At 38.5% G+C, this 24,883-nt stretch overlaps 1 protein-coding gene across 7 annotated transcripts in view; it reads right to left on the reverse strand.

Moving 5' to 3' along the window:
• The window catches only part of nrxn2b (neurexin 2b), an 802,710-nt gene that overhangs the window by 418,039 nt on the left and 359,788 nt on the right, over positions 1-24,883 (reverse strand). For 6 of the 7 annotated variants that reach the window (XM_024287560.2, XM_024287559.2, XM_024287558.2 and 3 more), the window contains 4 exons: positions 20,701-21,139; positions 18,529-18,912; positions 16,384-16,587; positions 12,302-12,328 (listed from right to left, as the gene is read on the reverse strand). In XM_024287560.2, coding sequence (XP_024143328.1) covers positions 12,302-12,328; positions 16,384-16,587; positions 18,529-18,912; positions 20,701-21,139 — 1,054 coding nt within the window. The remainder of the gene's footprint in view (positions 1-12,301; positions 12,329-16,383; positions 16,588-18,528; positions 18,913-20,700; positions 21,140-24,883) is intronic. The other variant, XM_024287557.2, reaches the window with a different exon arrangement.

Here is a 24,883-nt window from a genome sequence, read left to right on the forward strand (position 1 = left end):
CCTGAGTGAATACCTCCTTCTCTTCATAAGGAGGTTAAAAATGTGTCATGGATGGGTCTTCCAACACGATCGTGACCCAAAACATTCAGCCAAGACAACCACGGAGTCACTAAAGAAGAATCAGATCATGGCCCAGCCAGACTCTGGACCTTTATCCGATAAACTTATGAGGAGAGCTGAAGCTCAGTGTTGTTAAACAAAAGCCACCAAGTCTGAATGATTTAGAAGTCATTGGAGCAAAATTCCTTCTGATATGTGCAGAAAACGGGTCAACAACTATAAGAAACCTCTGAGTTCTGTGCTTAATAATATAGATTTTGTGACAACGTACCAAATCTTTCCAGCAAGAGGGTTCAGATACTTATTCCCCTCAAGGAAATGTAAATAGATCCATTAAAATGGATTTCTCTTGCTGTTTAAATGAACCAACCATTAGGATGACAAACTGTCAGTGTCTTTCTAGGTGGGCAAACTTACAAAAGCAGCAAGATACAAACTACTTATTTCCTCCACTGTACATAAAAACAAGAAATCTTTGTCAATGTGTGGAACATAATTAAAATAGTATTTCACTCAATGTTAAAATCAAAATGCACTGAGCAGTTTGGAGGTCAGCTTATGTTATCACTTGACCTCTAGTCAACCAGCTGCATAGTTTCTAACAAAGACTGCTTTTCTACAGCGTTTGTTTTATGCGTAATGTCCTCCTAACCAAACAAAAGAAGCAGGCAATCATGTAATGCCCTTCACAGTTGTTACCCTTGAAAATATCAAAAAATGCATTAAAGAGATCAAAGGAGGATAGGCAGAAGAGAAGAACACACAAAGTGGATTTCTGAAGAGTCTCTCCTTCACACACAAACACAAGGTCCAAGCTATAACTACATAAACAAACAATAATGACAGGTTTCCAAAGTGTCTAAACGTTTCAGTTGAGCTCAGGGTGAACGGGCTCCTTTTAACAGAAGCACAGCATATTTCTGTCTGTTTGAGATTTTAAAATTAGAGCCAGGCTACAAGCAGATCCCGGAACATTGATCTGGACAATTTGTTATAGACCAAAACGGGCTTGGAAGGCAATCTCCTTTCCCAGTGAGACGGAGGGAGTACATTTCCCCAGGTGTCACAGAGAGCAGAAACACAAGAAGAGAGAGAGAAAAAAAAAAAAAACAATCCTCCAAGGCACAGTTCAATCTTTTTTATCCTCCTGTGTTCCAGATTTGCTCTACATTTAAACATTCATACTAAATTCCACCACTCGTGATGTTTGTGCAAGTATATCACTAGCTGTTAGGGCTGGGTGTCGATTATAATTTCCAGAAACGATTCGATACGATTCACAAAAGCCTGAATTGATTCGATACAATTTTTTCTCTATTCTTTTGATTTTTTCGATTTAATTAAATTTTGAGTTTATACATTAGACACATTTGTTTAGAAATACATGAATGATTTAATATGTTTTGAATATACTTAAATGAATCTGATCCAGTTCACATCCTGTAAATGTATCAGTGAAATAATCAGATTGTTAATATCATCCAGAGTTACATGGATTCTCTAAAGGAGAAGTTCTAACTAAAATGTTCAGATCATTAACATTGGAAACATTGTTCTGCTTCTCCTGGAGGACGTTTCAGTTTGGCCACTAGGTGGCGATTGCGCTTCAGTAACAAATGGTTACTTTAAAAAAATATTTCCTTAAAAGAGTTTGTAAAATTCCTGTCTGTGAGTTTATAAAGATGTTAATTTAGTCAAATGTAGGTTTAAGTCGACCGAGTGTTAGCATTAGCGTCCTATGGGAAATTCCATTAAACGTTAGCGGACTTTAGCTTTATGTGCTAAATCGATTTATATTTTTATGACTCAATTATAGATATTTTAAGCTTAAATAGATTCAAATTGATGAATTGATTTAATCAACCCAGCCCTACTATCTGTGTTTCTGTTTCCATGACACATATGCACAAAACTAAAGCTATTTTTTCCGCTTTTTTTTTTTTTTGTTGTTGTTATTTTTGAGTTTAGCTAATATTTCAACATGTACGGTTCATGCTAACTGTTTTATCCTCAAAATTCTAGAAATGTTGAAAAAATGTTCTCACACCGTTTTCATTTTATTATATTTATGCGAATAAACACAAACCAACTCATATAATCAGCCATTAAAAAACATATGTGAACAATACTTTGAATTAAAGCAGATACATTCAAATTTCTGTCATGGCACTAGTGCTATCATCATCATCTATCAAAGGAGACATCGGCGTCTAATTCAGGCCATGGAGCGACGAGCTACATGGGAGCAGATACGAATGAAATTGTGGTTTTACAGAGGAGCTGTGGATCCAACTTCTGATGATCTGTGTAGTAGTTGTGGCTCCTGCTGTACAGTGGTGCTAAAGCTGTGGTCACATATACCAAAATGCTATTGTGCAATAAACTAAACATCAGTTTTCTGCATGTTCAGCACATGGCTGGTCGCAGGGTGCCACCTGTAACCGGACAGCAGCAGTCACATTTCTACACACCGTGCTGCAGCCGCTGATGTTTCAAGAAAAAGTTACAATTCATCAGCGACCGGACGATGTCTTGACATCAGTCAGTCACTGCCCTGGCACATTTGGAAGTTGCGTAGCGGTGGTCGGGTAGCAGGAATGGTCCCTCTAAATTCTGTGTGTCTGTGCATACACACTTTAATGTGAACGGGTGAAACTCAAGAGAGGCAGAAAATAAGAGAAAATGAAGAATGGTTCCCAGCTGACCGAGAGTCCATTTGCTTTAGATGTAAATAATTGTGTAGGTCTACGTTAGTAATACGTCATTTTGTTTTGTGCGCTGCACATATTTTCTTGTGCGCTGACAATGTGTGAGATGGGAACATTGCCCGGTCTACCAGGCAGCCAGACTGCCTCAGTATGCATCCACGACCATGCCGGCGATTTTCAGAAAAATGGGGCGGCAGCAGCTGTGGAGACTCTGCCGATGCCTCCTCATCACGTGGCAGCAGATGTATATGCGACCGCAGCTTAAGCGTGGTGTCTGGTTGTTGATCATGTGACTCATTTAATTCGAAGAAAGTGTTTCCACTGCATTTTTGACACGCCTCAAATCCCACCTGCAAAAACGTTTTTTCCATAAATGTGAGTTTTTTATTTGGCAAATTTAGCATCACAAATCTAATTTGTGCAATGGGGATGCAGCTATAGATAGTTAAATCCAAGTCGGATGATTATATTTAGCCAAAAAATATAAACATAATAAACGTTCTTTAAATATTTTGACTTAGATCCATTTCTTTGATTGAGAAGAGTTCTCTTGAGAAGCTCCAAATACTCAGAACTTGCTGCTGTCCTGGTTCTGAAGGTGGTTACTTCCTGCTCAAATGAAGAAATCCTTGATTGTGTCTAAGCAGGCTCTGCATTGTTGACCAGGCTGCTTTATTTGGTTCCTCTCATCATGTTTTCTTTCTGCCGTTTCCCTAAATAGGGTACTTTTGTTCTTTCAACACTAAACAATTTGGATTGAAGTGGAATAGATTGGATTATTACAATCTGAGTTGATTGGATTTTTTTTAGCCTGTTTGTAAGGCGTTGTAAAATCCATGTTCTTGTGAAATGGTGCCTAAATAAATATCCAAAACTGATTAAGACTGTTGCTTTCTGATGCTGTTGGTGTGCAGAAAATGTCGGAGTTAAACCGTCAAAAAATCTAAACCAAACTGAAATGGCTGGAACACAGTAAAAAGGAAAACAAGTCCTGTTTCTAGTGGAGTAGAAACAAATGGAACTGTTGAGGTGGAAACAGATCTGGAAGCATCCTAACAAGGGTTGATGTTTACAAAGAGGTCACAATTGGTGGTGACATCACAGATATCCCGGCTTCTATGTATATCTGCTAACAGACTCTGGATGCATTGAGCCACAAACCAATAATGTTTTCTGAGCAGGCCTGCGAACAAACACTGAGAAATAAATGTGCTGTTATGTCAAGACCAGACCTGGGAGCGCAAACATGAAAAAAACACCTCTTGGTTTTCAGTTCAGACTCAAATACAGAAAAACTGAAGGTCAAGGCTGCAGATGACGTCAGTGTTATTTCAAGGAAATGTTTTTTTATGAGATAAGATTTAATCAATAACTTGAAAGAGGGAATTTTTTAAAAAATATGTTTAAATATCCTTAATTTGCAGATGATTTTACAAATCAATTCTACTTTTGTTTGATTTAATCCTAGAAAACACCCATGAACATTAAAATTAGAAAGACCACATGTTGACAGTTTTTACCAGAATGTCTGTTGACAGTGAAAATTTCAACCATTTTATTTCTGAAGGATTAAAGAGGAATTTGGAATTAATACAACAGAATCTAATAAAATATTTCCATCTATTTTCACAGATTAATTCCCGTAAATAGCTCAAAATGCAGAACTATGTATCGGGTTTTTAAAACTCCCATGCATCAGTCGAGACCTGTGTTTAAAGTCCCACTCAGATCCGCCTCTGATCTGTTTTCAAAGTGTTCCCTGAGGCCTTTTATCTATGATTATGAAGTTTTGAGACAAAATAAATAAGCCTGTGACGTTTTCTAAAACATATTTACTGCAGAGTGGTAGAAATTGTTGTGGGCGGGACTGTTGGTGCAGACTAAGTCTGCCCTCACTTTCCGTCATCCATCTATTTACATGCTCTCCCGCTAGCTTTAAGTCAACTAATCGATGACTAATCAAATATTTAAATAATCGACAAGTAATTTGATAGTCGATTAGTTTTTACTTTATATTACATGGAGTCAGAGTGTGGTAACGTTGAAAGTCATAATGACATTCTACTAACTTTTTGGACAATTTTGTAATTTATTAAGGTTTTTTTTTAGGTTATTTTGGAGTTTAGCTAATATTTCAGCTAAATGCTAGCTATTTTAGCTAATTTAGGTTTTTTTTTCATTTTTTTAGGCTATTTTGAAGTTTAGCTATTTTTCTCTGCTCCATGCTAAAAACCTACGTTTTTTTCAGTTTTTAAGGCTAATTTGGAGTTAAGGTAACATTTCATCTACATTTTACCTAAACCTAGTTTTTTTTTAGTTTTTTTGTTGTTTTTTTTTTTAGGCTAATTTGGAATCTAGCTAATATTTTAGCTGGCTATCAGCTTCAGTATTTTCAGCAATCAGCTTCAATGATTTTAGCTATGAACTTCAGTTATTTCAGCTAATAATTTCAGCATCTTCAGCTATCAGCACTAGCATCTTTAGCGGCCAAGTTCATCTTACAGCATTCACACTAGCATTATCGTAGGTAATGCTATTTATCTGAGTTTAAGTTCGTTTTAAGCTAATGATAATTAGGTTTTGAGGTTAGCATCCAGTTTGTGCATGACCCAATTAGTCAACTAATCGGAAAAAATAATCAGTGATTAGTTGACTTTTAAAATAATCCTTTGTGGCAGCACTAGCTAGCTTACAACCATATTTGAGCCTAATTTTCTCTCCATATGTCCAGTTGTCACAAAAACAAGATTTCCTTTGCCTCATTCAGCTTCAGTTTTGTGATCCACAGGAAAATGAGTAAAGAATGAAATAAAGACCAAACTGGAACTGAGAGTCACTGGACTTCTCCTGGTATCAAACACATCCTGTGTGTGCAGAGGGAGGATTTTAGGCTAAAGCAAAGCTCTGCTGTAAATGTGTGAAGCAGGTAAAAGCTGGTGTTGCTGAAAGCTCCCCTGACATTTTATTATTGCCTTCTTATGTTATTATGGTAGCATTTTCACAATATATGTTGTGGTCGAAACGACAGTGCAATAACAAACACATACAGTATAACACATGCTTAAATAACAGCTCATGGTGATACGTTTGCAGTTAAATAAATTAGACTATTTGAGTGCAGTAATTGGTTTTTAAGAAATCTTTTCGTGTGTGTGAGTCGTTTGTCACACTTCACGTTAAATTTGGTGCTAAAAATACAGCTATTTTCTTGTATTTATTATTTTTTGGCCAATAAGAAGCTATGATCCAGATCTACACATGCTGACTTTCTTTTTGCTTTGACTTGCAAAGTCAGACTGACCACAGCGTGTCTCTTTATACCCACTAAAACATTTGTCATGTATTTGATTAAGTCTCCTTTAACATGGTCTTTGCTCTGTGTGCACATCCTGTGGTTTCTGATAATCTACTGGTTTTATAAGAAAAGAGTTTCGAGACTTGATACTGGTGATATCACCAGCACTTGGAACACTTTTCTTTTCTGAAATGTTGTTATTCTCTGTTAGAAAATCATTATTGACGCTTCACAGTTTGTTCAAATCCTAAATTCAGTCAGGAAGTTACTAAGTGTTAGATGACATCAGTTTGGATGTCAATTTTTTGTTATGTTTTTGCATTAAATAAAGCAAAATGATTTTTTTTTTCTTTTTCAATTTATTTTAAACTAATAGAAGTTTTAAACAGATATAATGAATAATAATAAAAACTCAGGAATTTCATCAGTTCCATCCACTACAGCACAGCTTTTGTCATTTATATTGTTGAAAACATGGTTAAGTTTACAGTTTAAAGTAGCAGTAATGAGGGCATTTATGTTGCCTTTCACCTTATTGGCAAAATAAGGAATTAAAGTGTAACTTAAGGTGTAATCAGACTGGAAAAGTCTGTAGGTCTTCACTAAGTCAGCTTCATTTTGTCCAGATAAAGTCCTGAATCTTGTGTTTGGTCTGTGTTCCGACTGCTGTCAACTGGACATTTCAGTTTTGAACCAAAGCTTGTAAGAAAAACCACATGACCTAAGATCTCTTCAGTCATTGGCCAGGATAACGGTTCGGCAAAGCAATGAGAGAACGACTCATAAAAGTCTTAAACTTTGTAATCCTTGTTGGTATAGTTCACTTATCCAAACGTTATATTTCCCCAACTAATTTTCAATGTTTTTAATAAAGGTCACTTTTCACTGCTACTTTGGTACGGCGAACGAATTCTGTAAGATGGTTACTGAGATGACAGCTAAGAAGGTACGCTGATAAGTGTTTGACAGATATATTGTCGGGACAACGGTATGAGAAGCAATGTGAACTCTTCTGAACACATTTCAATGAGTTGCTGGGTCTCATCGCTGCTCCACTACTCTGTTTACATCCCATAATGCCCGTCTATGGTGGCCATTTTGGTTCAGTTGTTCCACTCCGAGTATGGAGCCTATTCAGAGAAAGAAACTCGGAGTAAACTAGCGATCAGTTTGATTGGAATACCTCAAAATATGGGTCAGAAAGCGGGTCCTGGTCCAGGATCAGGGTCCGTTTAGATGGAATCAGACTGAAAATTTGTTCCGGATTATTGGGGGAAATGAACAAAACAAGCTAAATGTGTCCTGCCACTTAGAAGCCTACAACTACAACATGGAACAGGAAGCAGCGAAGGTTGCTCTCACCAGTGTATTGGGTTCAAAACAAGATAGCAATGGAACTACAGAAGAGGAAATACCATATATGGTCTTCAAAGTGTGAAGAATTAGAGTGCTGAGAGTGGAGAGAGATCTGGAAACACAGCATCTACTATTGCCAGTGTCTCGGATTCATGGATGCATCATTCTTACTGATCGTCATGACATGTGTCTCCCAGGCTATTTATGACCACAGCATACATCCAATACCTTTACTGCAGTACGTGTCATGACAATACAAATACTCAAAATCTAGATAAAGACATGTTGACCAGATTATAATTGCTTTTACCCACAGCATCATTTTTTAAACAACTTCAAAGGATCCTCTGCCATCATACACTAATGTAGCAGAAGAGCAAAGGTCATGAATGTTTGACAAAACCTTGAAATATTTTAAACCAGGGTTCTCAAACTCAATTTCCCTTGGGGCCACTGACGGCAGGTAGGGCTGCCACGATTAGTCGACTAATCGACGACTAATTGACTATTAAAATAGTTGACGACTAACTTAATAGTCGATTATTCGTTACTTTATATTATATGGAGTCAGAGTGTAGTAAAGTTGAAAGTCATAATGACATTATGCTAACTTTATGGACTATTTTGGCATTTATTACGATTTTTTTAGACTATTTTGGAGTTAAGCTAATATTCCAGCTGCATGCTAGCTATTTTGACTAACTTAAGCTTTTTTTCTGTTTTTAGGCTAATTTGGCATTTAAATAACATTTTAGCTTGCTATCAGCTTCAATGGTTTCAACTATCAGCTTCAGTGATTTCAGCTATCAATCTCAGTATCTTCATCAGCCAAATTCAGCTTCCAGCATTCACACTTGCATAATCACAGGTAATGCTATTTATCTAGTTTTTAGTTAGTTTAAAGCTAATAATGGTTAAGGTGTGTGCTTTACATCCACTTTACGAATTATCCAATCAGTCGACTAATCGGGGAAAAAAAATCAGTGATCAGTCGACTATTAAAATAATGGTTTGTGGCAGCACTGAAGGCAGAGTCTGGGTCGTATGGGGTTCCATTTGTGAAAAAAAATATGTTTTTTCATCCACCGTCTTTGGTCCATTGGAACGTGTTTACTGAACATTTGTTCATGTTTATGTAGTACTAAGCAATATCTTCTACAAGTCCTATAAAGTCGACGCTAACAACTGTTGCTTAAGACTTTTCTGATGACCAGATCCATCGACAATAGCAAATGCAAAGTTTTAAGCATGAAGCTGAAACATCACAAAGCAAATACAAAGCTATCATCAAGTGCAGAAGATAAACTTTCATTTTAAGGAGAGGGCCACAAATATCCACTTGGGGGCCGCCAGTTTGAGACCCCTGATTTGAACTGTGCATTTACTCTTGAATGTCTTCTCTTAAACGAGACACGTGAACATTTCTTTCTGAGTTGTTTCCTTACACCTGCTGGGTTGGTGTGTTTCAGTCAGGTGAATGAACGGACCACAGGGTATGCCGTTAGCAGGTGGAGCGCTTGTACCCCACATGTTGACCATATGTCACCAAATCCCATCCCACCTTGCAGTGAGAAGGAGCTGCAGGCAGCTGAGAGAGCACAGGTATAAACAGCCTAACACTCTGACCTGTGCGAACCTGTGGGCCAAAGCTGAGCTCTGGTGCATCAAGACAACTGTGATGAAGGGAGGAAGGTTACGAGGACGGTGGGATAAAACCTGGCTGACACTTTCAAACAGAAACTTCCAAGAAAACCACAGGTCAAACAGTCAAACCAGATAAAGTACAGCGTTGGCAGCAGTGACTGAGCCAATATTTGGCAGAAAAATACCCTGTTATTCACAAAACGGTCCCCCATCTTCTTTGCTATTCATATAATTGGATTAACCATGAAAGACACTTTTGTGTTGTTTTCCCAGAAAAAAAAATCTGTCTTTTTTTAATGGAAGGACTCTGGAGGAGATTGAATTGTCATTTTCTGGCAGAGCAGCAGTTTCCCTCCTTCGTCCCTCTTTGCATTTCCTTTATGACAAACTCTCTCTCTCTTTCACCCCCTCATTTGAAACAGCTTACGCGCCGTCATGCGTGTGGCAGATTAGCAACTCTCCAGGATGCTGCGGCACCACTGTGCACCAATAAAATAGACCAGCAACGTGGAATATTACTTCATCATCCTCAACAAATAAACATCTGTTCCAAACCACCACAGCTAGAATAACAACGATCTGCTGTTTGAAAAGATCAAACACTCAAGTGGTCTTAATACTGGAGCTGGAAGTGCCATTATCTGGATGAAAGTCTATATCCTTCCAAATCTGACATTACCTTCACCCCGAATTTAGATGGTTCCCAATAATAAGAGCAGCCACTCCAACCGAGGCTAACAAAGACATGATTTAGGGCTCAGCAGTTGAGCAAAAACAAGACCAGAAAACTCTCAGCCTGCAGCTCCTGCTCAAAAGAAGCTGAGGCTGCACTGCCATCGAGTGGCTCCGCAGAGGTACTGCGTCATGACCACATAAACAAAAACCTTTAACAGTAAAAGAGTCATTTGGGCTCATTTTCTACTGATCAGAACCTAGGAGGAGCTGTATAGTCTTACTTTAGTCTTAAAGACATTTGGATTTGTATTCATGACCTTCTTTTTGTTTTTGTTTTGTGTTTTTTTTGGTTTTATTTTTTTAACAAATGTGAATTATTTTAAATATTTTTAGTCTGAACAAAAGCGAAAATACAAAAAGAAACTTGCAAGTCTCAAAATTTGATTTTTTAAATATTTTTACCTTTTACCATTAGTAGATGCCAAATTAGTGAAAAATCTAGTTCGTTACTTAATTAAAAGCTGAACTCCAAATTAGCAAAAAAAAAACACATTAGAGGCCAAATTAGCCAAAAAAGCTAGCTTGTTGCGTATTTACTAGCTGAACTCCAAAGTAGCCTAAAATTCAAAATTAGTAAAAAATGTTGCTAAAATAGAAGCTAAATTCTAAATTTCCCAAAAAAACTTGAGTAAATAACAAATTAGCTGAGAACACCAACATTTTGCTAAAATACTAGCTAAACTCCAAATTATCATAAAATTCCTCAGTAAACTAATTAGTTAAAAACCTGTGTTATAATAGAGGCTAAACTCTAAACTAGCCTAAAACCCCCAGTAGATAACAAACTAGCAAAAAACGTTAGGATGTTGCTAAAATAGAAGCTAAAGTCTACATTTTTTGAAAATGACTTTGATTTTATTTTTCTTCAGCCAGAGAGCCACCATGGAGAGATAAAAGAGGCACATGTGGCTCTGGAGCTGCAGGTTACAGACCTCTGACATAAACCCATGTTAGGGGCAGTTTATCATATGTGTGATGATCACTTTAAACCACAGCAGAGACAAACAGCAGACGAATCAAATGAGAGAATATATTTGACTGCAGAATGCAAATATATAGTTGTTGTTAATCAAAAGGAAAATCTGTTGAACCTAAAAATGTGACACCTTTTTAATTGCATTTAAATGCAATTAAACAGTAAGACATAATCAGTAGTGTCTTAAATTTAGAAATTCATTTTGTATTTGAGTTTCCAAAAGTATCAGGAAATAAATCTCAATATCAAGCTGGAAAAAGTGAGAAAAGAACAATTCTGTGAAGCAAATTTACTTTTTAAAAATATATATTAAAAATGCAAATATGGTGTGATCCCAAGCAAGGAAAATAGAGAGGAATATTAATGAGAAAATGTACATCTTGTTTAAAGACCCACTCTAATCAGAATAGGGTTTTAAGATGTTCTTGTAGCATTTGTCCAATGATGGAGGACATGAGTAAAAAAAATAAGCTTAAAATTGCATTTCTAAATATTATTTGAGAGATGGAAAACTACTGTTTGAAAGTGACTTTGGCTCCGCCCCATTGCAGACAAATAGATCCATGAACGTCTTTGTTTTTCTCGTCAGAGCAGCAATCTGGATCTAAACTGTACAACTGTTTTTGTTGCACCGCTAATGTTAGCTTGGGGTCACGAGGCACTGTGAGCTAGCAGGAGAAAGAGTAAACAGATGGATGATGGGAAGTGGGGCCGGGCTTACTCTGCCCTTCCACAACTTAGAGGGACATTTCTGATGAACTCCTGCTGCTCTGCAGAAACTATGTCCAAGAAAACAACACAAGTTGCTTTAATTTTGGCTAAAAACTGCATATTCATTAATTTAAAGAAAGCAGGGATTGATTTTCAGTTGGATTAAAAGATGACCGGAGTGGAGGTTTAGCATAATAATGACATCTGGAGCTTTCCAAGGATAAAACCTCATTTTTCTCAGTCAGACAAACAGAAAGACTCTTGCAAACATCAGGTTTTCTTCTTTTGACATTGCACCACTTACCTTACATGTTCAAATGTCAATGAACATAATGAAAAGAACAGTTTGCTATTGTGCCAAAGCATCTGAAACAAGCACTCGCCGGGCGGTAACATCTCGTAGTGGACAAACAATTAGCTTTCCAGGGTCCACAACTACAATTTGACTGACACTGAAAAACAAGCAGCACCTGCAGATTCAGCGACGCATGAGAGGAAAAAACCCTGACAGGGGGTGTCACGCTGCTCTTTAGGAAAGGCTGACAGCAAAATGAATATTGTGGGTAATAATCAGGGGGTGCAATGGTGAAACTTCAAGCCTGAGTGTGGTGGAGGGGTTCGAAGATGGAAAATCTGATAATTAGGCAGCGGAAAAACAGAGACATAACTTCTGAAAAATGCAAAAGAGGAAATGAAAAACAGAAAATGGAAGATGTTCATGAAGGGAGGTGTCAGTTATCATCGATACATCGCCACCACACAGTCAGGATGAGAGTCAAATACATTTGAGTCAGAAAAATGGATAGAACCACTTACTGAGGCTACAGTCTATCCTGATACAATCTGGCGGGAGAGAGAGCGAAATGGTGAGATCAAAAAGAAAAGAAAAGAGGAAAGGAAGAGACAAAAAGAAAGAAGGCATTTTTTACATCCTTCAAGGTACATTCTGCAGACATCCAACATTGCTCTGGGGCCACCATCCGGGGACAGGCTCTGGGTCAGGGTCACCCTTTTACCAGAAAATCCGCCCCAAATCCTGGCGGTTTAACTGAATGCAGCCAAAGCACGACAGGAGGCAAGACGGAAAGCTGGAGGATACTGTCAAAGAACAGATGCTTCCAGTGACCCGCCTGAGGAGGACCATCAAAGAAACAGACGAAAAATGACATTTATGTGCATAAGAGGATAGTCTTTACTTTTAAAACCAATCTGATAAAACAAAGTTGAGTTCCCTTTACTTTACATGTCAAGAACAAGACTAATATAAGATTTAATATTCTAAAACTGAAAAAAAAAATCAGACTTACACTGAAGGGTTCCCTTGAGGAATTTCACAGAATATAGGACCTTTTTGTGTTTATATTGATGAACGGAAAACTCATTTATCTTCGGCTACGGGAGGACACCAATCAGTCTCAAGATTTTTGTAACTATTCTTATTTTATTCATTATCATTATTTTATTTATTTATTTTTGCTGTTTGCCTATAATTTATTGTCTATTTTTGTTTTCTTTTGTCTGTTTTTTTAAATGTAGCCCTATGCTATTTTTGTTGTGACTCTTTATTATTTTGTGTACGTATCTGCCTGATATAAGGGTTTATTACTATTACTATGCATAATTCCTTTTCAGATTTTATACCTGTTTGCAAATACAAAAATCAATAAAAAAAAAATTGTGGGAAAAATAAACAAGACTGTCAGTGGTCTTTTCAACTAAAAATGTTAAAATGTTTTTTTTTTTTTAATCGGGAAAAATGGTGCAGAAACCCACTAGAATTAATAGATTCTGATGCCTAAAGCTTTGAATTAACACAAAAAACTGTAGTGCTGTGTAGTGTATTTATTTATTTTTGTTATTTGTTGTTGTTGTTGAAGATCCACGTCTGTAAATGATGACAATTGAAAAACATGCGAGAAAAATAAAGTTAAAAAAAACAAAAAAAAGTACAAGACTGGTCAAGATTTCAGCCAATATGTCTCAGCCTTAGGTGGTTTTTAGACTCTAAAAAGTCTCAATTCAAAAAAATACAACCAATCAGCAACTTGTGTCTTTTTTTGTAGTTTTTAGGGGGAATAATCAAAACTTTTATACTTTACATTATTTCCAGCTATGAAAAAAAGTCATTAATGTTTTTGCTTTTAAGTAACACTTACAAATGCATATACAAGCCAAATGCATTAAGGGGTTAACCCTTTACCTTTACCTGCCTGCTCAGCCAAAAGATTTTGAAAACACATTTTTAAAAACATTTATTGTATAAATTACAACCCAAAGCCATAAAAAGTTTTTAAAGGGTTAATGTGAGGCTGATTTTCATTTACACCACTAGCTGGCGCTGCAGCAGTGACTCCACCTCTCCACTCTGTAGCCAAAGCCAAAAAACCTTTCTGTCAGATTTTGTACACGTTTGCAATTATCTTTTTTAAAGAAATAATGAAATAAAAGGCGTGGATTTCTGCAGAACCCCGCTCTGCTTCTGGTGCATTCTGGGTAAAGGTCTATATTCTCCTCTATCTACACCACTTCAGTCACACTTCTAATTTTAGCTTTATGATTAGCTCTGCAACCTGGAATCTGCTTGCCTCCTGCAGCGCTTTGGCTTTGAACTAGCGAAACAATGCAAACACTAAAAAGGGTGATCTGCACATCCCAGTCACAACAGGACACGTGCACGTGTGAAAAACTGCAGCGTCAACGTGCTGTGGAGCGTCCGGATTCATGAAACGCTCCAAACGTCTTTTCCTGGCTTAAAATGTTAAATCAGCCGTTATTGGCCACATATGTTTGTCTTGAACCTGAATGTTTGTCTTCTTCCATCATCTATGGAGTTAAAAACGGTGCACGTGTGTGTGTGTGTGACTGGGTTGTGGTCAAGAGCTGTCAACCACAACAGAATAGTGGACTCAAACAGCCAGAGACCAGAATCACTCTGTGGAGATGTGGCAGTTGTGGCGCTAAAGTCAACAAAAACAGCGATTTTTTTGACAGAATTAACAACTTTTGATGCTGTTAAACCAAAAAAAAAACACTAAAATCTTTTATTTTGAAAGGAATCGTGGTTTCTGTCTGTTCTCTGATATGCTTTCACGGTTCTTCTTGTTTATTATTTACCAATAAGCTATATCATTATTTTTTTCTGCTGGAATATTTCGGAACTTTACATATAAAAAAACCATTCACCATGTATCAAAATCCAAACGCCTCATCCTGAGCTGTTTTATCCCAGCACCACTGGCTTTATCTGCAGTGGTGTGAACATGCCTGCCACCCCACAGCTGTGAGCCGGTCTCTCTGACTGTTCGATCCAAGGGCCGCAGACATCAAAGCCATTGAAGGGATGAAAAGTTCCATCGTCTGAGACCCGGCCAGACCGAGTGCGTGCAAGGAAGAGGAGAGGAGGACTGGAAGGGCCACTTTCTGCTCGTTAGGCCCTCTTTTCCAGTCTCCATAGCAGCTTCAGCTCCCACATCTCAGCACGTACCCCTGTCATGCTCTTTTTTTGGTTCAGAGCTGCTAAAAAAAAAAAATAAAAAAAAAACAGCAATCGAGGAGCTGGTAATCTGCTGACCTCTCCACAAAAGATGAGTGGAGGAGCAGAACCCAGAGGAGGAGTAAGACAGGAGCAGGGCTGCCGTGAAGCTCCCAGAAACAGGGGGGTGGGGGTGTTAGCTCTCAGGTTCTGGCCGTCATTGTTGGTAGAGATGGAACTTTTGAAAAGGATGAAGAGATGGGGACTTACAGAGTAAATATTAAAAGTGAATGGAAGACAGAAAGCAAAAGTATGCCCTCGGGTTTAACAGTTATCCTGAAGGGGAGGAGTTTCTGTATCCCAGATTTAATAAATAGCTTTTAGTTATTGTTGGTACTCATCTGTTACACCAGACTACTGACAAGAAACTACAAAAGTGACTTACTTTTCTGTTTTCTTTTACATTTTCTATTTAATGGAAGGTTTTCTGTTTTTCTTTACTTCTACAGATTTGTGCTTTTTTTGTCCTGATTGGTCATTTAAAAGGTAACAAAAGCCTAAATCAACTGTTTTTAGCTGTTGACCTCTATAGTGAGGCTTTAAAAGTGCTGTCTGTTGGTCGTTGACAAATTTTTGACAAATTTAAATAAACTTGTTTAATTCCTCTCCAGGTTGAAACGATGTATTACATTTGAATTTACATGAATGGTCAAAGAATTTAAGTCCAACGTCATGATCTGCAGCTCCAGTAATGATGACAGTCCTGTTTACCAACCCTCTGACTGGATATTCACATTTCAGCTGTGGGTGGAGTCAGCCTCCAACTTCCCTGTTTGGTAACTCTTTAAGTCAGGGGTGTCAAACTCAATCCCAGAAGGGGGCCAAAATCCAAAACACACCTTATGTCGTGGGCCGAACAAGATAAACATTTATGGAACACTCTAAAACTACATTTTATTAACCTTAAAATGTAACTTTTTAACATCAATTTAAACCTTAAATAACTTTCAATAATTTACTCTCTATAAAAATATATTTTGTCAAAATTATACAAGTTAGAAATGAGCAGAAGATAACATTAGGTCATTAATAACAATAAAATAAAATAATTTGGAGGGCCGCAGATAATCACCCAGAGGGCCGGATCTGGCCCCCGGGCCTGACTTTGACACATGCTTTAAATGCTGAATATCTTCTGACAACTCTCCAGCTGGATGCAACAAAATTAGCTTTTTTTTTGCCTTTTTCTGTAAACAAATCCTGCATTACTTTCCTTCCTGGAGTCCTTAGAGTATTTGAGGGCGTTTGGAGCAGAAATGAAATACAGAAACTTCTCCCCGATATTCCTCTGACAGCAAAGCATTACTGTGAGACCACGGGGTGGATGAGGGAGGGGGTTTGATCGGGCACAAACGCGGGGACCTACCGAGGTTGACGGTGAGTTTGACGCGGCCTCCCTCCAGCTCCAGCCGCAGGGTGTCCGCCGACTCCTTGGAGGTGGTGGCCATGAGCAGGCCGTACGCCCGCTGAGACATGAAGCGCATCGCCACGTCCTCGGCCTCCGTGTGCATGGTGACCGGCACGATGATCTTCAGGTACATGCTGCCGTCGTAGCTCAGAACTGTTGCCTCTGTGGAGGAAAATGTGGGCAAAACAGGATAACGTGAAAAATCCAGAATGGAGTCAAATACAATCAATCAGACACTGCTTTGAAAATCTACTGCAAATCAATTCCCACATTTGGTGTGCCGGATTATAAATACCATAAAGGTCACTGGGTTTGTTCTGATTTATGCATTTATGCACAAACAGCAAATTAAACATTTCGTTTTTTTCACTGCTGGGGGCAGAACTAGTTTTAGGAGCGGAAGAATACTTTCACCGATGAGTAGGAGAGGTCACAGGAGCATAAGAATACTCCCATGAGCACACAGGAGTAGAGGAGCGGGCGTCGAGACTCCTGCGCCCGTGGAGCATTCCATGTGTTCATTGATATATGCTCTTCTGAGAGTTTTGGCGTAAATTTAACGCCATAGGAGATGTTCATGTTTAAACTATTAGTCAGTACTTACATCTTTACCCTTACTTTTAATGTAAAACTTGTTTCTACCATTTTTATTAAGTGTTTCCATTTCCCTTTTCTGATCATGTCTTCATTTAGTTAGTTAGTTAGTTAGTTAGTCCTTTATTTCGAACATACAAAGTACATGGTAAAAAAACAAGAAAACAACAACGGAAAATTTTATGTAAATTATAAATAAAAGATATGATACCTCAATTATGTAGTTCGAAATAGAGTAGGAAGAAGTTTAAAAAACCTTTTTAATCTTACCCCCTAGCAATATTCTTAATTTTAATCCTTAATATAAACTATTTCAGAAGCAGAAATTAAGTACCATTTTTTTCTTTTTTCATCAGTAAAAAGTAGTAAAAAGCAGAAGACAAAAAACTGCAATCGACTAAAAAAAATAACAATAAAAACCTGAACAAGAACAGACAAGCTGGTTGATAAAAAACGTAAAATGAGAAAAAAAAACAACAGGTAGTGGTGAACAAAATCCCCTGGAGACTTGCTTTTATTATCTTCTTACGGGTCAATACACAATAGATAAACCGGAGTCACTCTCCCGAATTAGACTTAAATATTCAACTTTTCCATATGTAGAAAGTACAAGAACATTCCGGCTTCATGCAAGAAGCTGATAAATCCTGTGGCATTTTTCTTAGTTAAAAGTCCCACAAATAAAACGCCCACAATACTGCAAAACAGTCAGTCAATTACCATAATCAATAGCACGCCATAAATATTTATGATCAAATAAACAGCTGCTCAAAACACCATCAGTAAAATCTGCAGTCCTCTTCTGGTCGATAACATCGATCCCTCGCCTACGCTGTTAATGTATGGACTCAGGTTGTTGACACCAATGAGGTTCAGCGCAGGTTTACGTATTAGAATAACAAACCTGCTCCTGCAGTAACGCCACACAACACTAGATGGCAGAATAACCTCAGGAAAAACAGCAGCTGTCATCCAAGCAGCCAAGGAGGATCTGTTAAAATATCAGCCCTTAAATAATGGAATTGCATCGTCTGCCCTGATTTGAATCCAGCCCGTCCTTCCCTCATTACCCTCAGAATCAGACACGCTCACGGCTCAATCACCTTCACAGAGAGGCAAATGTGTACACTTAGCCCACGTGATGACTCAGAGGCGATGTGTTAGACTGCAGCACGCCACGGCGCTGTGATGTGTGCCACCCCGGTCTGAGTGACTGGCACAGATGGTGGCGGCAGGCGCGGCTGCACCGCCACATCGCTGCCAAATCCTGAGCATCAGCTCCTCCGGCCCGCCCAGCACAGCCTCAAGAGCATGCTGAGTTTCCACGTCTGGGATTATTGTGGCAAACACAAAATCTAAGATACATTTTTAATGTTTACAAGCAGAGTTCGGATTGCGTGGCAGCTTCTGTGGGATCTCTGTGATTTTGTGGTTTTGTTTTGAGGGAAAAACACAACAAACTCCTTCAATTGTTGTATGTCATCATCATAGCATCACAATTATCCATACCTATCTCACAGTTGGTGCCGAGGTAGCCGGTTCCAGTGCAGTCACAGATGTACCGGTTCCAGCCCTCTTTGCAGAGACCTCCATTACCACAGGGGGCGCTGCTGCACCTCTTCTGCAGCTCCCGGGTGCAGAAGCTGCTGACACCCATGGCGCTCTGGATCTCAGCCAGACGGCGGACGTCACGGCTCTTGCCGTCGATGAAGAGGTCACGGACACAGCCGACGTAGCCGTAGTTAAGGAGCGCCGTCCAGACTTCTGGGGGCAGAATGAGCTCAGACTTGGACTCCGGCAGCCCGCCCAGGTACATGTCACTGTCCAGGTCCAGGATTTCACTGCCCTCTGGAGAGCTGAAGGGCATGCTGCGGCTGTTCACCGAGATAGATCCTGAAAACACCGAAAAAAACTCACCTCAAATGTAAGCAAATAAAGCATTTCTAAAAGAGCTTGATGACTGCATCAGAGAAATGATTGAAGATGTGTCTGATGTGCAGAAGTAGGAAACAGGTCAAGTGAGTAAATTAGTGAGGGGGTAATCTGTAGCATATTTAGGGAGTATGGCACCAAGATAGAAGGGCGCAGAGAGAAGAAAGGATTGATGGAAATAAAGTGTGCGAGCGCACGCCGCTCTAATGTATCTATAATAGGTGAAATGGAGGAGAAGGGAAGCAGAATGCAGCAGGGAGTGAAACAAAAGCCCCTCTCTCTTTCTGTGATTAACGACTCCATCTTAATTTTCTATTAAAAGCCAATTACAGCAGGAGCAGCAGTGAGATCACATGCACAGGCACACACACCCACATTCATTCACAGCCTTTCTCATTATAAGACACCATTAGGAGGAGATATTGTGTCCGGGGTGCTACAGCAGCTACTGATCGTTCATCTGAGCGTGCAGATGTTCCTGTTTGAGCCTCCAGGCGGGCTGAGGCGTATGTGGACATGAAAACGTAGATGTGAGCAAATACCTTCAGGTTTGTGTACCGCTTAATTCTGGGGGAACTGAACTGGTCTCAATAAACAATAAATTTCATTTAATCTCATTTAGGACTAAGAACTGTGTCACTAAACCAGTCAACTTTGACCTCTAAAGATACATTATTAAAACAATATTATGTTTAATATTAAAAAGCCTGACAGCTACTAGTAACCCAAATAATACAGAAAAGACACATTCAGTGGTTAATATCTATCTACTGTAGTTTTTGAAGTATACATTTTTTTTGCATAGATTGGTTGAGGAAGGGATTTATGTATGATTCCAAGAAATAACCAGCAGCAACCACTAGAGGGCACTGTGGGAGTGTGTATGAGTGTTTGCTACTGACAGCAACGCAGAAGAAGAAGCACTGCCCAGTTCTAGTGATGATCTAGTGAATCCCTAACTACCAAAAAACTTTATATAGCAGGACTACACAGTGTACTGGATTATAAAGTAATTCAGACACCATGCTCACTAACTTTCTTTTGTTTTGCTAAACACCGAATATAACGTCACCAATGTTAGAAAGTGAAAATTGAATAACAACGTCTATTTATGACTCCACTGTGTTCTGATAGTGAAAATGTGGATGGTTAATTCAAAAATTACATTTAAACACGTTTTTTTTGCAATGCATTGTGGTCTATATTCACTAACGTAGTGAGCATCGAGTGACGCTAGTTTTTTGGAAAAACTTCTGGGAAATTTCTAGTGCACATGATTTTGGGATTAGTAGATTTGGAAAGCACTGCAAAATAGCGAATGTGCTATAAATTAATTGGGGGGATTCGGATACAGACGTGCTGCAGTCGGTGTGAACGTATCTCTACGCCGGGCTCATTAAGAGTTGTTCAAAAGCAACACAGAGGAGGAAGAATTCAATAGATTTAGAGATATAAAGTGACATAAAGAGTTAAATTGACTTGTTAGCTTGTTTTTGCTATGATTATCTGAACAATTGATGCACTAATATAAATGACGCTAAATAAACATCAACGTTATAAGATTGTGAAGCGTGCATGATTGATATTTATTTTGTTTTTGGATTTCTTTTTCAAGATGAAATATCTGTTCTTAACCCTATATTTGGTTAATACATTTATCCCAAAATTATGTTTCTTTTTGCTGCTGTGACCAAACAGATTTCATCCACGGCTGAAATGCATCCTTCTGTAGTAGATCGGTTGCCTTACCTTTCCTCCCTTCCCTCTGGAAATCCACATGGCACCATTCCCCGTCATTGACCTTCTTGTTGCTGGCTTTCAGCTTCGTTTTCCCAGAGCCCATATCGATCAGCAGGTATAAATACCCATCCAGAAGTTCCATGGCGAAGTAATCGGTCTTCAGCTCCCTGCCGGGTTTCTGCTCCTTCGGGCCTTGAGGCCGACCGTGGCTGAACAGCAGAAGGCCGCTGGGCTCCACGGTGCGGAAGTCAAAGGAGATGGAGCCTGTCTTTTTGGTGTTCCACTTTGGCAAGGAGATGTAGGACTCTGGGGTTTCAAAGGTCACGGGGTCCAGAGCGGCCACATCCTCACAACGGAACACAAGATCTCCATTCAGGGTGATCTTGGGGTCACGCTCGATGGCCAGCCGGGACAGCTCCAGCTTAAAATCGTTGTTCTTGTAGACAACCTGTGAAGCAGACGGATCATCTGTGAGAGAGTCGCAGTTACTAATGCAAATATTACATCGGGAAAAAAAAGGAATTCCCCTCAGATTCTCGTGGGGAAATATTTTATTAAAGCATGAATCTCGTTGTGGATTTCTATTGATCAGCAGTGCCTTGGTAAGACAAGCCGAGCAAAGCTGGAAGAGAAAATGTGATCATATAACTGCTCAGTTTACCGACTTTGAATTATTTGTCAGGGAAAGTCTGAACACTTCTGAAAACACTCAAACACTGAGCGACCGCTCGGGGCTAATAAGTTTCCCAGGAAATGCTTTCATTCATTTTAATGATGTCTGTGAAAGTCAGGGCTGCGTGGGAGCACGACTTAGAGCATCGAGTTCTGATTAACTCTGGATGAACCAAGTCTCGTTAAAATCCATACAAACCCTCCAATGTTAAACATAGAAAGTAAGCACTAAGTCAACATGAACGTTAAATTAAATAAAATTATTTGCGAGGCTCTGAGGGGATTTCTAATGCAGATCCCTGTGAATGTTGCCTCCAGCGTTAGCAGCTGTCTCCTGCTGCCTTTGATGCTCCATTGTTGGAGCTCCAAGTGTGTGTCTGTGTCTCACTGTGGGCATTCATAATGCAGCAGCAGCTGAAGGCTTTGCACACTATTTTCCTTCATAGTTTTAGTCTTTGCTTTTGGTTGAACTCTTTGTACAGGGCTTTTGAGGAGCCGTCCTGAAGGAACAGTTACTGTGTGAAGCAGCTGAGGTTGATTTTTCTCTTTCTTTCTCTCACACTGACATGTGTCCACCAAGTGTCAGCAGAGGGAGAACACAGCTTCTCCTTTATTGTTCTCTGCTGTGTCCTTGCTACCCAGCCACACAGACTGATGTGTTGCAGCTCAGTCTCCTGCGCTCAGATGAGTCAGCAAATATTTAGAAAAGCTAACAATGTCAGTTTGGTTTCAGTCAAGGCTTTAATGCTCCATTTTCTTAAGATATTGAATTGATGCATGAAGCATTGATTGTATATGAGAACTGGACTGATTAGCTCCTCCCCTACTCACATTCCAAACAGGAAGTACCTGCTGGTGCAGGAAGCCAAAATCCCAAAGAAATAAATAGCTGTTACCAGTGGTATAATTTTGAGTAAATGAACTTTGTTACTTTTTTTGGCTACTTTCTAAAATATATAGCATATAAAGCGGCGTCTGGTCACATGCAAGATAGCACATCTGCAGCCGGATGCGGAAATTTCCTAAACTTTAGGAAAAACTTTCTAAGATGATATTTTAAAAACTATCAGCTTTAAAGCTTTTAAATGCAAATAAACTGTCACTTTGAAACATGGGGGTGTTAAATTTTATTTCTATTCACTCATTCATCTCTAATGTCAAGAAATAAAACCTTATAAATTAACAGTTTATTGTTCTTCACATTTCTTGGTCTTCTTTGAGCCTAAATTCAGTACGAGTGAAATACTGAAGTTCTTTTAAAATCTGATGTTTTAATACTTTTACTCAAGTACGGTTTTGGTTTTGGTACACTTTACATATCTGGCTGATACTCAATCATTCTAGTCAGAATAATTATTCATGCTCTGATGCGTTTTTCTTAACATCTTCTTGATAAACCTTATTTTTTTAGGATATTTTTCTTGGGTAAAGCCAGTCAAAAGCTGACTAATCAGACGCCTCAATGGAAGTCACATGCTTGAAACATTTAAGTGACAAATGTGTGGAGTTTCAACAAGCTCACTGCTGATTGATGAGAGTGGTTGCCATAGAAACTGACCGATTTGGACCAATTCATGTTTACTGACGACTCCCTTTTTTAACATGGCCAAATCTGTTTAGCGTGAAAACAGTGACTGATTTACTTAGTTTGGTTGGAGCTAGAAGTAAAGCCATTTTCTATAAGTGACATCATATTAACTCAGTCCAGTTCTCTTATACAGTCAATAGAACTAACTATTTCTGGAAGGTCTTAAAAGTTTTGTTCCTTAAAATTATTAATAGTTTATCCTACCTGAAAAAATGATTGGTTCCTTAGGCGGAAGCATTGATAAAATAATGTGATTGTTTCCTCATGCTTTGTTGCTCTGTTTATTGTGTGTTTGTAGGTATTTTCTTTTACATCCCTGTGTCTGTGTGTAATGCTGCATCTGTGTTTGTCAGAGTTTCCGTTTCAGCTTCCCCTTACATGGATGCAGACTCAATCCCTTCTCCTCTGAGTCAAACATTACACCTACACACAGCCACAGAGTGTGCTGCAGGAGATACGCAGTGTTATTCTTGAACTTCAGGCTTCTTTGCGTCTTTTCTGCATTGGCCATGCCGCCACATGCACTGTACACCCCATAATGTTGTCATTAGTGGAGATTAGTCCTGGTAATTAACCATGATAATGCTAAAAGTAGCAGCTAATAAGGCGTGAACTCTCCTTGCTTAAGGTGTTAGCAGAAATAGTGTTTAGTGTAAAAAAACAGTAGGAGAAATATGAAAACTGTCTTGTATGTTGTTATATTTTAGCTTTATTTTCTAGGGATCATTTTATTTGTAACAAATTTATTCAACGATTGGTTTTCCCCTTTAAATTAAATACATTTGTTGAAGAGGGTCTTTAGTCAAATATATAGTTATGTCAGAAAAGGCAGTTCAAAAGCACAGTTCTACTCCATATGGAGCAGAATGTATTTTCTCTGATTTTACTTTGGTTGGCCATGAGAGCTCATCTAATCTCTGGCAAAAACAAACAAGCTATCGGCTATTCAACCAACTAAAAACATGAAGTGACGTCAAAGCTGTGTTATTTTACAAAAACACACACAAAAAATCCAAAGCTGCTGGAAAAAATGAAAAGATTCCCAGAGAAAAAGAGAGAAAGATTCTACAGTATGTGCTAGATGCTGACAGTCACCGGGGTTCTTGTATTCTTTATTTGACTTCCTCGGTGGGGCTCATTTAGGGGAACCAAGTCTTTTTACTTCAGGGTAGGAAAAAACTCCCCAAAATAACTAATATTTCATAAATAATTAGTTTTTTAGTGTTCCAAAGGTAATATATGATCATACAGTATATATTGTTCACTCTTAAAGGCTTAAGAAAATCACAGTAAGACCTCTTTAAGACATTTTTTGACAACTAAACTATGCAACAGAAGAAGACTCAACAACATGGAAAGCTTTGATTGTTTCATTATTAGATCTGTGGTTTTGTTTGTGTATTTCAGCAGAATGTCAGAGCTGTTTATGACGGAGTAAGTACTAAAACATGAAATCTTAAGAATATAAAAGAAATGTGTCCTGGATTATTTACTCATTTACTTGAACTGAATTACAATGTGGAATTTCACAAACTTTAACTTGAATCTCAAAATATTCTCAGCAGACAAAAATACTTGGTCTTTTGGCCAGTTAATTAAATCTGTTAATTGTGTAATTGAAACACCAACAGGGTTTAGGTCCTGATAAACAGGCACAGTGCCGAGTGCAGAAAAGAGGGCTCAAATGAACTTTTAAGTCTGATTTTTATGAAAGTTTAAAATCTGTGTGAAATATTTAGAATTTCAGATTTAGACTTCAATCAATGTAAACTCGTTTTAAATAAACCTAAACACTTTGATTCAAAGTAGTCAGTTCTTAACAGGAAGATATAAACCAGTTACTTATAGAAGTTAACATCAACATCAAAGAGTTGACAAAAGTTTTTAATTTTTTGGTAATAAAAATTTTTAAAAGCTTCAATAAAGTACACA

The sequence above is a fragment of the Oryzias melastigma genome, linkage group LG18 (genome assembly GCF_002922805.2).
Source record: "Oryzias melastigma strain HK-1 linkage group LG18, ASM292280v2, whole genome shotgun sequence".
NCBI classification, from domain to species: Eukaryota; Metazoa; Chordata; class Actinopteri; order Beloniformes; family Adrianichthyidae; genus Oryzias; species Oryzias melastigma.